Source organism: Anas acuta, chromosome 4 (genome assembly GCF_963932015.1).
Source record: "Anas acuta chromosome 4, bAnaAcu1.1, whole genome shotgun sequence".
NCBI lineage: Eukaryota > Metazoa > Chordata > Aves > Anseriformes > Anatidae > Anas > Anas acuta.
The window spans coordinates 26,419,212-26,434,099 of record NC_088982.1 but is presented as its reverse complement, the minus strand read 5'-3'; the positions used below and the strand labels follow the sequence as shown (position 1 = coordinate 26,434,099).

The 14,888-nt window shown below is 38.1% G+C and overlaps 1 protein-coding gene across 7 annotated transcripts in view; it reads left to right on the top strand.

Annotated features, from left to right (window-relative positions):
• The window catches only part of GABRA4 (gamma-aminobutyric acid type A receptor subunit alpha4), a 42,200-nt gene extending 30,410 nt beyond the window's left edge, over positions 1–11,790 (top strand). For all 7 annotated transcript variants that reach the window (XM_068680259.1, XM_068680258.1, XM_068680257.1 and 4 more), the window contains one exon: positions 6,950–11,790. In XM_068680259.1, coding sequence (XP_068536360.1) covers positions 6,950–7,483 — 534 coding nt within the window. In that variant the 3' untranslated portion in view covers positions 7,484–11,790. The remainder of the gene's footprint in view (positions 1–6,949) is intronic.
• The last annotated feature ends 3,098 nt before the right edge of the window (positions 11,791–14,888 follow it).

Sequence of the window (14,888 nt, the reverse complement as noted above, 5' to 3'; positions counted from 1 at the left end):
GATGGTGATGATGTCACTTGTTAATTCCACTGTGAATTTATCCTTGAGAAGGTAGAAGATACTGCTTTAAATATTGTACTGTCTGTGTCCCAAAGAGATACCATTTCAGTGAAATCCTGCGTCAAAGATGTGCTAAGGATCTAGAAAATGCATTGGCATGCACCGCTGAGCTCCCTGTTTCAGTAAACAAATGGTGTAAAAGCAGCCCTGGGACCTTGCATAATGTTCCTCTGAGAGTCTGTAGTAGGATGAGGCTGAGCAGAGCTACTGAAGTGTCCACGTATCTAACCCCAGGACTGCTGAACTGTTTTCCACAGTGTGCTGGGGCTGATTAGAATAGAAACTCTGCATCACCTTGCAAATGCATGGCCCTAGTTTCAGTGTGTACCTGCTCATAAGCAGTTGGTGATGGCTGTGTCCCTTAGTGGCCAGAGGCCTGTGAAGATGATTTTAATGTCAAGTACTACTGAATCTGTGTTAGGCTGGCCAATAGGACCTGCTTTATTTTGGTCTACAGTCCCAACAGGATGTATCTATAGTATAAATTATGAACAAATTTAAAACTGCAGGGAATAATTGAAAGCTGCTATGTAGAACACAGATAGGATATAGGAAGATGCTGCTGAGATGTATGAAGGAGCTAACTCTGTGCTGTACAAAGACAAGAATTTCTCACAGCTTTCAGTGTTCTTTGTGTTCATGTTCTTAAATACAATCATGGGATAAAATTACGTGATATCCTGGCATTTGCTTTTATCATTACTGTGTTCCCCCTAGAACTTGGCATGTGACTTCTAAATAGTGTTCTTGTTTGTTTTACAGATTCTAGGTTGGCCTTATCATAGGAAAGATGTACTGTGGCTGTTACCACCTCTCTTTGTTCTGTAACAAGATGACTAAGTTTGTCAGTTCAGTATTGTGTATTGCTGTGCTGATGATCCCATTCCCATGAATCTCAGCTCAGCTGCTGCAGACTACTTCAGTTCATGCTAAATTTGCAATCTGACTTCATTGAAGTGCAAAGTTGGCTTGCTTGTCGAAAAACTGGCAATACATACAAAACAATGCGGTACTTTATTTTTTGGCTCAAGTCAAGGCTTATATAGGCTTAGAGAATGTTTCAGGATTTCCACATTATGTGAGCAGCTGTTTATAGTGTGCCAACCTTGTTAAATATTGAAGAGGTTAGATTGACTCATGTTTGTGCAGCATTCTCGTGTGGTAGTAAATAGCAGTATCCATCGAAGTTGAGCTTAAATATAAAAGGAAATGATCTGTGAGTGGATTTTATTTATTTATTTATTGTGATAGGAAGCTTTTTCGTCTATACATTTTATCACAGAAGTTTACCATCAATCTTGCTCCATGAATCTGCCATAGTATTTAACAATAGATCATATAGATTTATTTTAAAGTATGCTAACACCATCCTTCATTTTATTATTCACAGTCAATTGCTTGTGAATCCACTTGTCAAGGGAAGGAAGCAGCATTAATTACCACATTTTACACATGCCTGCAAGGAGGTTTGTTTAGTTATCCTATCTTTATGTCAGATAAAATGGACTTTCTGCTCTGGGACTAGCAAAATGATCAATGGAATGGTGGGGCTTAGATTATTTTATTCCAAATCTGGGTCCATATTAATGGGGTTAATATAAAATTTGGTGGAAATCTGTTATCACCTAACATAAATTAGGATATGTCTATTATTATTTTGGGGGCAGGTAAAAACAACCAAACCCCTGAGCTAAAACAATTCTTAGCTGAAGTGCGGGGAATTACCAGTCACTTGTGTGACATGCTTTTTGCACTGGTATCTTGGAAGGCTACATCTTGGCAAAAATGTGACATACTCTGCTCTAAGCTGTAAATCATATGATCACACCTCTTTGTTGCAAGATGCAGTGAGGTTTGTGCTTGATTCTTCAGTTTCAGTACACAGATTACCTAAAGAATTTGGATGTTGTAGCACACCATCCAGAGAGATGGTGGGATCTCGGTCCTGTGTATGCACCTGATGCCTCAGGAGATGGAGGTCTCTGAGGGAGCAATGCTGAAATCTCAAATCCAGGGTGCCAAGTCCCAGCCAGATGGAGCATTATGGAAGAGGCCTTTAATTTGCATTTCTCTGGGCTTCAGATATGTAAACTTGGGCTTCAGGAACTGCTATTGACAACTAACCTGCTCTAGTGTTTTCAACAAACAGGGAGGCAGAGGTGTGTCCCATGTTGGAGAGCTGGGAGATATGAACAGATTGAGTTATTTCAATGCCTGGCAGAATTTGAACTTCCTGTCCTGTTCCATGTCCCCCTGCCTCTCTGGTCTGAGTAACACATAGGGTGGTTGCTCCTTAAATCTCTTTATATACACTTGTTTGGACTAATTAAATATTTGTTTGGACAGAAAGGAATAGTGATTATGAATCTCTTATGAAAGATGGTATCCTCTTGGGGTAGGATACAGTAGCAAAGTACGTACCACTTCTGGCTTGCTAGTGGTTGTGAATTGTGGAGCTGGTTGGAAAGGTCAGAATGACAGGGTATTTCAAAGGAAGGGTGAGGTGTCAGTTGCCATAAGCATTAAGTTGGCCTGTTTTAAAAAAAGGCAATCTTTATCAAACATACTAAGGCAGGTTTTGTATGCTGTGATATGTTGCATTTTATGAGAGCTTCCAGACTCACATTTTTTGTTCTTGAGCTACGGCATATTAAATGTCTCCCAAAAATCTCACCCAAATGTCTCTAGAAAATCAGTTCCTTTCAGAATCCAGAGTGAGAATGTAAAAAAATGTGGACTCAGTGTTTCCTGTGGAGCCCCATCTGGAGTAGCACAGCAGCTCTGTGTTGTTTGAGGATAATTGAGTGTTTGCCTGACTTGCCCTTGGAAAGGAGTCTTTCCTTTCATTTCTTGGGTTGCATTTAATTTGGCTTCCATTTGATTTTCGTGTTCTATTTCTTGTTCTGATGCCTCCAAACTAAAAGCTACCAATTGGCAGTAGTTTTGTGTTTCTTACTGTTATATAAAGCAAGCAAACAAACAAAAGTAAAATATTTTTAGGAAGCAGCAAACGTTTTACATCATATATATAATTTTTGTTGTTCAGATTATTTTTATCATGATATCCTTTTACTAGGGATATGCACCATAACTGAAATATCTGTGAATGTTTTCCTTAATACAAACCAAATGTAGCATTTTAGTATGTTTTGTAATGTAGTAATTAATCTGACTTTTGCTAATGTCAATGGAATTTGGTTCTTTAAGACTTGGCTGTGGGATCAACCTTGTTTAACATTTTTGTTAGTGACCTTGGCACAAGGCAGTAGTAGAATGATGAAATCTTCAGATGATATGGGGTTGTGAGATTGTGTCAGTACACAGAAGTAATAAATGAACATTGGAAGAAATGAATGATATTGATAACATTTGATAAAGGAGAACATAGGGTCACATGTATACTGTGATTGTGGGGCTGCACCAGCACAAACCAATAACAATTTTTCAACTGGAGAAAAGAAAAATGAGTGATACCTGAGAGTTTTGAAGGAGGAGAATGAGCTATTGTCATGAGGGTAGTCTTGAATAAGGCATGTGCAAGTAACCAGTTTGTGAAGAGAGCTGCTGGGCACTGTACTGGTAAGGCTACCCTAGGAATCAGCGTGCATCCTGCTCAGCTTTGGCAGGGCACTGAGCTAGGTGCTCACCACTCACAGTTGTGCTGGTGAGAGGTGAGCAGCTTTCCCCACTGCACCTTTTTTTTTTCTTCAGTGCATGCTGATTCTGCAAATCCTACTGGGTGCAGGAGGAGCTGGAACATGCTCCCCTTAGAAAAGTCTTCAGGGGTGCGTGAGGTATTGGAGGTAAGCCTTTCCCTAGGAGTTTTTCTGTCTCCAATATTTAAGTTGCTCCCAGCACTGCTAGAGAGAACATTATTGCTTAACTAGCTGCTCCACCAATGGTCAAAGCCCCCGTCTTTCCATGTGTAATATCTCTCTCTCCACAACTGGCTTGTTCCAGTACATTTCAAGGCCAAGGTTTAATTCAAGCACACAAATGCAAACTATGACATCAAACAAGAACAACTCTTTTTCAGTGATATGTTAACTGTGGAGCAAGTTAGAAATATGATTTCTAATTTCCACACTGAGCATTTGGAAGGTGATTTTCAGAGAATTAACAAGGAATGCACCCTTATTTTGTAGGCTTATTATGCAGTGCTATGTTGTGATAGCTTATGAGGTTGTCTATTCTGGTTCCACATGCACATTAGTACATCTACATGTACTTAGGCAGAAACTGGGTTTCTCTAAATGTTAGGTTCCTGAAGTACTGGAATATTTATGTACTAGCGGCAAGAAAAAAATACTAGAATTATAAAGTTAGGCATTATGAACATTTGAAATGGTGTGTATATATATAACTTTATTCTCGACTAAACATTTTAATGGGATGTGAGTACTGGATTCAATAGCAACCAGTCCTGTTTGGTTATTTGGATGACAGCTGGAGTAGCGGGGGAAGAGGAGGTATTATGTATTTCTACTGATGGAAGCAAATGCCCACGTAAGAAACAGAGGTGACTACAGTGTGCAAAGGAGCCTGGCTCTTACCTGTCTGCCATAACAGTGTCTATAATTGATGCACAGAAGGGAAGGACACTGAGATGGCTGTTGAAAACAGGTGACATATCTTGTCCAAGCCACAGAGCAGGTCTATTTCATAACCCTTGTCCCAGCCTGTGGGCTGGGAAGGGCTAAACAAAAACCAAGGATCTATGCGTGGCACGTAAACTCAGCTCTTCTGAATGACTCTAGTGTCAGCCCCTTTGTAGCACAGAGCTGTTATTTTGGACAGTGAGCATCAATCTACTTACCTTTGCAAGCCTTTGAGTAATATGCAGCACTGTGTCAGGTATTACCAAATGTATAGCAAACACTCCTGTCCTGATTGTATTTTAGAACTTAAATTTAGCAGTCTTAAAAAGCCGCTATACTATTCCTGGGTCATTGATAACCCTAGTGTGAAAGTATCCAAATTGCACACCTGTGTGTACTTCTGTGTTTCCCAAATAGTGATTCAGGCTTCTCTTTCAAACAGTACAATTAGTGTTTCTTTCAGGAAATACACGTTTCCTCTGGTGTTTATGCAGTAATTCCAGTCCTCTGCTTCTTTGGATTGCAGATGCATAAAAATAAAGAAAATCTATTGACACACTTCTGTGCAGGAAGGAAAACTGTGAAACCTAAGAGGGTTTCTTTAATATATCAACCATGAGCTGGCAAATACATCAGCCGTGAACTGGCTGCTATTCATGACTGTATATGCGACAGCTTCACACAAATTGAAGCCAGCAGTATTGCCAGTGATTGATTTGTATTGAAATGAACAGAATTTGGGACCAGCATTCTGGTCATAATGGGAGTGCTGCACATGTCAAGTGATTTATTATTATCATTTTGTATTCTTTTTATTTTTTTTTTTTCCCCAGATATTTTTCAGCTCCTGTTTCTCTTTTCTTAAGCAAAATAGCTAAGCGCAACTGGTGCAGCAGGCAGACATGGTTGTCACTCTTCTCGCTGTTTAAGGCACTAATACCTTGAATAATACCCCAGTTATTCTCCGTTACTGCTCTGGCACTTGGCGGAGAGAATCGTTGGATGAAGGAGGGAGGAGGGATTGCTGCCCACTTTCACTCTTTGTTGTGCTGTGATCTTTGGCAGGGTTCTTTGGTATGGGGAGAAGGGAAAAGGGAAGTACTGGAGCCAAAGACACAGCAGCCTGAGGTGGTGCAGGGCAATGCTTGGGAAGAGCGTATCAAAGATGTACAAAATATGATTTTTGATGCATAACAAGGGATTGTTTAGTCCTGTCTGTATTTACACCTGCATTGCTGCTGTTGAGTGTGTATACCCTACCCATGACTAAATCCATGTTTCATGAAAAGCAGTGGGCCTTTGTGCAAAACATATTCATATATCTAAAAAAAAAGTGCAGAGCTGGTGGTTTAAAAGAATGCTTTTCAGGTACCCTTCCTGAAGGAGCTTCAGGAGATTTTAGGCTTGTTCTTAAATACAGAAAAGAAGGACAGAGCCCAAGTCCTAGTCTCAGAAGTCAGTAAAATACTAAAACCTGATGGATTTGCCATCTCTACATCCTTATCTGTATTTTAGTTTCTCATCTAGCCTAATAAGTACCATTTGGCTTAAATATATCTTTCAGAATGACATCCGGACTTGCCTGAAGACATCGAGTAATGGAGAATTCGCCACTTTTCTTAGTTAATTAAAGGAAAGGAGTAGTTGATGAAAGACTGATTTATTCACTGGTTCAGTTGCAGCTGGATAATTTATTGCCTGTGGTTGATGTGAAAAAGCATTGACTTGTTGTTTTTTTTTTTTTGTTTGTTTGTCTGTTTGTTTTTAAGGAACAAGAAGGGGGTAACTTGGTTTGGTAAATACTAGAATTTTAGTAGCATTTACTATCTAAGGAAAACTACAGTTCCTAATATATGGTAGTTACTTTTACAGAGATGAAAAGCAGAAGTAAACCATCGTGGCTGGTAAGTCAGTTCTAGAATATTTGTGTATTATCAAAGAAATAAGCAAGCATCAGACAATTTTATTTGGTGGTGAGCCTGAAAAAATCCCAACCCAAGAATGCTTAGCTTCATGTTACTAAGTTTACATAGGTACCATATCACATGGAGTGTGCAGTGTTGGATATGTTCACCTTGGTATTACAGCCACAGGTAAAAGGAATTCTTGTTTATCACTTTATATGCTATTAAATCTATTACCATGAGCATATGGTATTTTTGTACTTCAGGATCAAGCTACTATTGATATTTGTGAGTATTGTTCAGTTAATACTTGATTATAAAGTTTCCATTGCTTCTGTTTTAGTGTTTATTTTAAGAATGACTAGTATTTTTTTTGTAACTTTGCAGAGTACAGATGCCAATTCAAACGTGAGGAAAAGAACGAATGCCACAGTACAGTCAGAAGCTGACGGTGGGAGCCGAATTGACACAAGGCACAGCTCCATCCAGACTCCCTCTGTAGCGCAGGGGTCTTCTGACATTACACCCCACTCTCTTTCTGCATCAAGTCCCAACCCTTTCACACGCATCAATGCATCAGAGACATTATCTTCTGCAAGAGCTACCCCTCCAGCTCCTCCTTCTACCCCAATTTTAACTGGATTTGTATCCCAGCATGCCACAGCTGGATCCCCTTCCATTCAGCACTTGCTTGGATCTAGACTGGAGCAGATTCAGACCACCACACCTAATACATTAGGAGCATCTGCAAAACCATCGGCTGTCCCACCACCTGCTCCCCCTGCCTCCCACTCTGGCACTAGTAAGATAGACAAATATGCACGTATTTTATTTCCTGTTACCTTTGGAGCATTTAACATGGTCTACTGGGTGGTGTATCTATCCAAGGATACCATGGAAAAATCAGAAAGTCTAATGTAGTTTTGCTGCTATGTAGTAGTTCCTAAATTATACTCACATTTGATGCAGAGTTTCTTCTTTTGAAACTATTTAAAAAAGTCAATAATTATAAAAGCTGTGTGCTACTTTCCCGTTGTAAAGGCTGGAGTTATTGGGGATAATTAGTAAAGTCCTTCCAGAGTAATAGGTAACAGAATTGTCTTCCTCCCTTCAGCTAGCAGTGAACCACCAGTCTCTTCACACAGAATGCTTGCCTTTGGGAGGAACATGCAGAGGGAACAAATCAAAGGCAGAGGTGCACAACTGTGCAGTGGAACACATCTTGACTGCTAGGAATTATGCATGCTGATTACCACAAATCCCTGAGGCACTTAGCACTGCTGTCTGGACATAACATTGCATTCTTTGAGTGCAAGGCCTATGTCCTGAATATTTTGACAGTACTTGCTAGAAAAGGACTTTCCCTGCTAGATTAAAATTGGCAGAATGGGGGAAAAATGAGCAGTGGAACGAGAGGATGGAGTCCAGCCTGGGAGAGTGCAACTCCAGAAAAGTTATGCAAAGGAGTTGTAGAGCTCCATATATTTTTACTAAACATTATTTTGCATTGCAACCTGAGAAATTCTCACTTCAAAATAGGAATGAGTGAACCTTATAAAATCTGAAATCTGATGTAATTCTCAAAATTGGAGTTTTTTTGTTTGGTAAGGTGATCTTAAATGTGATTCTTCAACTTTGCTGACCAGCTTGAGTGGATTTATTCCTAAATTACATCTGTTGTGGTAGAAGGCAACCAGGCCCACAGTGTTCAACTGCTTGAATTTTGTTCTTTCCTTTGGATGCTTTTGAGTTGTTTGCTTGTTTTCCATAATTTTCAGTCTGACACTTCTGATTTCCTTTGAACACATATTTCTTCCCCCTCTTTTATATAATGTTTGTTTCAAGTTAAATTTTCAACAAATTTTGAAGTAGCTTCAGAATTGAGCAAAACAAAATTTCCAGTGCTTTGATGAGCATGGCTATGGCACATCTTTGAGTGAATGCAAGACACCCTTTTCTGAAGGAACGCTGTGACATAAATAGGAAAAGAATGCTTCTTGGCAAAGCAGGGCAGAACACAATGTATATTTATGGTCAATTTGTTTCTGTTATGCATAGATAGGTGCTTTCTTTATTGGCTCAATATGCAAGCAGGCAATTACCCGTTTTTATTAAAACAACAACAAAAACGCGAACAGTTTAAACGTGATAAAAATGTTATCTGCATTGTTCTTTTTACCAGAACGGGTAGAAGATATGCTGGCAATAAATCTAAACATGTTTGCAGAGATCCATCTGGCTAGGCAAATGGCTACTCTTTCTGTGCAGGCAACAAATGAAAATTCAAATTCTCAGCGTACCTCTAAAGGGTCGGGAAGCAGCTGATTCTCCTTCAAGTGGGCCAATTCTTATCTTCAGTTAATTTGTGTAGCAGATTGGTAGCCCATTGTCAAAGTTTTATACTGGGGGGCAGATAAGGTGAGTGTTGTGGGGTTCTCTGCCCAAGTAGTGGTCAAATGACTGAGAGACTGATGGAAATCACAAGCTACTGGGGTGATTGAGGTCATGCATGAGACTGCCTTAACAGAGTTGGGACAAGAATCAGTGCACAGTGACCATCTCTTTCTATCCAAATTTTGTAACTATTTCAGAGCTGTGAATCTGACCCTCTAGCTTACAGGACTTGGGAGAATATAAGAAATGTGTCTTACAGCATGTAGAAGGGATCCCAGGCTCCTACTTCATGTATAGCATTAGAACGTTTATGATAGGATGCATAGGATTTGGGATGTCTTACATGACTTTATTAAGAAGTAGTAATATAAACAGTTACCTTAATCTTTTTTTGTTTACTTAAGTGATATTCTCAAGAGGCTAGGCATGGTCCTTTCCTTTTTGCGTTTTATGTGTAGAAGAAGGTTGAGATTACAACAGTTCTTGGAAAACCATTACACATGCCATAGCGCGGAACCAGAAATGGAGCACCCATGCAAGTTGTGTAGCTGCAGTAGTTTGCATCTTTGGAGGTATCACTAGGACCTGTGACTGTTTCTTCTCTAATTAAGTCATATTACTGCAGATTGTCAGAATAGAAGATATTCTACAAGAGATTGTTTGTTTATTTTGTGAAGCAAGAAGAAACAAAACTAATCCTTTGCCAACTGCTAATCATAATTGCACAAGAGTTATATTTTTCCTACTATAAAGAACAATGGTTTTGTGTGTGCTGGGAACCTAGAATTTGCTCCAGAAGTTACTGAAGTTATTCTTTGCTTTTCTCTCTGATGAAAAACATGTATATTTTCTCTCAGACAGAGCTTGAAACTATTCACGAGAAATAGCTGTCTCTTCCTTTCCACCCATCCCCCTCTACTGCTCACATAATCAGCTTTTTCAGTGCATTGTTCAGTAGGATCAACACTGGTTCAGGCTATTTGACCAAGGTCAATCTAAATATGCTACTTGGGTTCATTTGTATGTCCTGTTTCATATTGAAGACTTACAAGGAGGAGAAAAGGATTGCAAAAATTAATGGAATTCCAATTATTAATTTCTATGCTTCCATGTTAGAAGAAATTTTTAATCATATCTCAGAACAAATGTTTTTAATCTGTCAATATATTTCTGAATTACATTCCAACACTTGCATGTTAATATTTAAAATGAGATAAAAAAAAATTCTCATTGAGTCTAGGACTAATTTATTGTACTGTGCTACATTATTGTGTTCCTGTGTATGAGGAAATTATCATAACTAGCTTTCCGAAGTACATAAGGACAATGTAGATAGAAGGTTATTGTTAACAGTGTTTTTTTCATCATAATTAATCTCCTTTTGGAGTGATCAGAAACAGTAAATAGCCTGCAGTATACTCAGAAATACTGTCTGGTTCTGAATACTGTGTAATTTAGAAGCACAAAAAAAAAAAAAAAAAAGCAAGGCAGTAATATGCTAAATATAGAGGGCCAAATGTTCAACACTGGTAACTAAAATCACAAGGGAAAGTGTTGCAGGTGTCATTTCAGTGACCAGATAGGTTACTAGGGATGGTTTTGAGTGAGATGAGCTTTACAAGATTTTTATTTTTTTTAATATTGGTTTTGTTGAACAACCTTTTTTTTTTTTTTTTTTTTTTTTTTTTGACAGTAGCATAGTCATTTAAAATTAACCAATCACTTCAGATAGTCATCTTTCTAACCAGGAAAAAAAAATGCATAGAGAGCCAAAGAACCTTACCAGGAAGCAGAGATCAATCTCCACTAACTGCTGTTTCCTCGGAGACATTGTTACCAATAGCAAAACTCCCACAGATTTCAGTGATGCAGCCCCAACCAGTGATGCAGTCATTTGAGAAAAACGGTTGAAAACTCAGTTCAAGAAGATTGTCTTCACAGGTGTTGAAGTGTATTTCATGGTCAACTGTAAGGCCGAGTTGTGCAAGGTCAAATTTCTCTCAGCCTGCTATTAAGAATTTTCACTCCATTTTCTAAAGTGATGAAGTCAAGTAAAGAGGCAAATCCAAACCCCAGCCCTCTTAGAGCTCAGCAGCAGAACTGGAGTCTGTCTTTGTCCCTGCAGAAGGGACTTGTCTCCATCAAATGGATGTCAATGGCACATTTCTGAGGTGCTCTGGATTTCTTCTCCCATGTGTTTTTATTTTTTTTAAAAAAAAGCAGATTTTGTAAATTAAGTCATCCAGTCTATGTCACCTTGCAATCAGGCAAGTAGAACATATGATAATTGAATGAAAGAAGCAAATAATTTAATAAGGAATGTGACTAGAGCTCTTCTATTAACAAGAGTTAAAAGTTATCGATTATAGGGAGCTCAAGCATAGTCTTGGGCATCTCATCATTTTTATGACTGAGGATAGACTTGGAAAAAAATGGGAAAAACAATTAACTATATGTAATAGGATTTAACCAGTTATTTCCAGAGAAAAATGAACTAGCTATTTTTGATAAGTGCAGAATTCTTTTTCCTTCAGTTTTCTTGCATACCTCCTGTATGTCATTCTTACACAGTGCACCTTATGAGGTAGTGAAGTTGCATGTATGTTGTGTCAGAACATCGGAATATACAGTGTATATCCCTTGTGCTGTTGGAAGTGAAGGGGTAGGCTAAAACAGAAGAAAAGAACACACACACAGGTTGTGTAAGAGACATGCTGGCCGCCTGAGACACTTTCTTGTAGATACTTCAGGAGATTCTCTAGGAGAATTTTAGTGTGGGAAGCTGGAGCGTGGTTTCTTCTGTAGCACAGTCTCCCCCCAAATCCCAATAGCTTCTACTAAAATGAATAGCTGTTGTATGGCTAATAAAATTGTAAATTACAATACAGACAGCTGAAAAACACTGCTTTTGGATTTGTTTAATTCTAAAGTTAAAATCATGGATTAAAAAAAATGGCAAATGCATTGTTGAGAAAGCTAGGTGACATATAGCATTTAATGATGACATGGATAAAGCCAAAGATGATCAGAGTTTTCAAAGTATTAGAGAACAGCAGAGATGTGTGGCAGTAAGTTTGCATGAGGTCAGTGGAAAGTGGAGGATGGGATGCACTTCTCTGGATGGTCTGACAAACATAAATCAGTACATTAAAAAGTTGGAGGAGCAGAATTGCGTAAATAAAACTTAGTGCAAAAAACCAGATGGTTCAGTGGAAGGGAAATCAGGCCTACTGGTTCTCTTGGAAGGAAAAGTGCATCATTTTGGAAGAGTCTGATACACACTAATTTTTATAGTCTTCATTTGTAGGTCTCTACTTAGAAACAAGTTGTAGTTTTTTTTGGAGAATATGAGTGTGGTTGTGCAGTTTCTGCATGTTCTGAGTACATCAGATTTTGAAAGTAAATTTTTGGCACATTCTAAGCAAGTGTGAGTAGTGAGAAATACAGAGCATTCGGAAAAACTCTCTCTTTGCTAATGTTAATTACTGTGTTCTTAACTGGAGGGAATGAAAAAGCAATTATTGTAAGATTGATGGAACTTGTAAGCCATACTTTATTTTCATGTGGATTTGAAAATGTGGTAGGTATCCTTTTCAGAATTGATTAGTTTTACCCTCTAGTCCGTAACTTAATGCGTCTACAGATCTCTTTTACACTTCCTTATTGTTTTTTATATTATTTCAAGAGAAAGAGCTTATTTCAAAGCAAACCAGTTACTATCCACTGCAGCTCACTATGTTTTCTGGTCATAATTCTATTTTCTTTCCTTCTTTCCTGAGAAATCATGTCATGTCATCTTTAAAATAAAAATAACAGAGAGGAAAAAAAAAAAAAGCCTTGGAGACTCCCTTTTTAGAAAAAGCATCCAAACTCCCAACAGCTATAAAATGATCTCTTTAAATAGTAGCATAATTTCAGTATTTAAAAATACTAATGTGATCACAGCCTGGATACATATATATAAAAACATTCAAATAATATGAATTCTCTGAATTGTAACGGAAGCAGGCTCAAGATACGCTTGCAAGCAGGCTTATTTTGAAAGAGTACCTTTCTGGATGCAAAGCACCATGTGAGGTAAGAAATTATTATTATTATTATTATTATTATTATCTTCATATCTGTATTTTCAAGGAAAAATATCCTGATGGGGAAAAAAAAATATTGTACTACTGAATTAACCCTCAACTGGAACAGAGATCTGAGTTGCTCTTGCTGTTGTTGATCTACTTCACCGTTTACAGTCTGTTTTAGTGAATGCTGTATCCACATAGATGGTTGGTTGGCATAAAATAAGCATTTTAAGAAATAATCTTTATATGGGAATATGTTTTACTCCTTTGAAAACTCTTGTCTGGAGACTGGGAGAAGAAGCATGTGACTGTATGAAGCACTCAGCTGGACTTGTGAGTTCAATGCATTACAAAATTAAGTACTGATTTGTCTTGCCTTGTCATCTTGTGCTGGTGGCTCATCTCCATGGTAAGTAAAGATGCACAAGTATGGAGAACCAAACATGTTGAACTCAAGAACACATACAAGTGTGTCATTAAGTGCTTTCAAAGCACTTTAATAGTGTTTTTTGAACCTCCTCACTATACTGTAACTTCACAGTCCGTTTTACAGTTGCAAGCTTGAAAATTTCCCTGCTAGAATTCATTAGGTCATCAAATGAGTAATATATATCATAACATACTTTAAGTAAATCAGTTTTTCTGTATGTACATTCATTTAATTTTTATTAACTTAAGACTACACTTTCTAGCACCAGACTGCTGGTGGAGATGTAAGGAGTTTTGGATAACCAGGGTTCATAGAATCATAGAATCATAGAATATCCTGAGTTGGAAGGGACCCTTAAGGATCATCAAGTCCAACTCTTGAAGTTCCTGTAGAATTAGGTTAAGGCAGCCTTTTATAATGTAGAAGGATGCCTTTGCAGATCAACGCCTCTAGCAAATTCATGGTGGAGACAAATCCACTGCTGTTTAATCCAGGCCTTGAGTACACAAGCCATATTTGAAGGGATCATGGATGGGAGCTACCTTATGCACTACTAGCCTCTGAAGCAGTCTGCACCAGACAGACAACATTATTACATTATTACTCTGCCACAAAACTAACTGTGCTCCTACCTTCTTGCTGTCTGCTTTGTGTGGTGAGAAGTACTGGTGTGGTCATGGTGAGCTGGCTGAAATAGCTTGTCTAGCTAAAAGCAAGTTTGTCTTTTTTTTTTTTTTTTTTTTTTTGTCTTTTGTCTGAGTTAGCAGGCAGCTGAATCAGTTCTCTGATCCTGCTCACTGTGTTAGTTCTGGTACAAAGGAGGTGGTGAGAAGGCTGGGATTGTGTTTTGGGGTGGATTAAAGTTATTGTGAAACCACAGCTATAGGATTCTTCCCCTGCCTCCTCTGGCATTAAGGCAGAGGCTCACAGCCTTCCTTGAACCTTAGGTACCCTATGTGGTCGTTTTTTTCCTCTACAAAGGCAATTTTGTCAATTGCATCAATGATAAATAATGGACAAAAAATACATGAAGGCCAGAATTTATGAAAGATCTTGAGTCAAGTCAAAGACAGAGAAAAGGAAGAGAAGAGAAAATATCAGCAAGGATGAAAAATTTAGTTTCTTGCTACCAAGCAGTTATTTTAAGATATGTCCTATTAGAGGTACTAGAGCAGCATCTGGCAGGAAACAGCCTAGAAATAATTATTTCTTCATTATAAGTAAAATGAGAAAGTAATAAAGAAAACAAGTTGCTAATGTTTTCCTAGAAACGTTTATGTTCCATTGAAGTTGTTTTCATTAAAAAGTGTATTTTCATAGTCAGGAAGAATTAAGAGGCAGAATAGTAAAGGAAAAAGATTGAGTTTTATTAAAGCACTTTGAAACTTCCAGTGCTTAACTTGATTTGTTTAAGAGACCAAATAGAGAG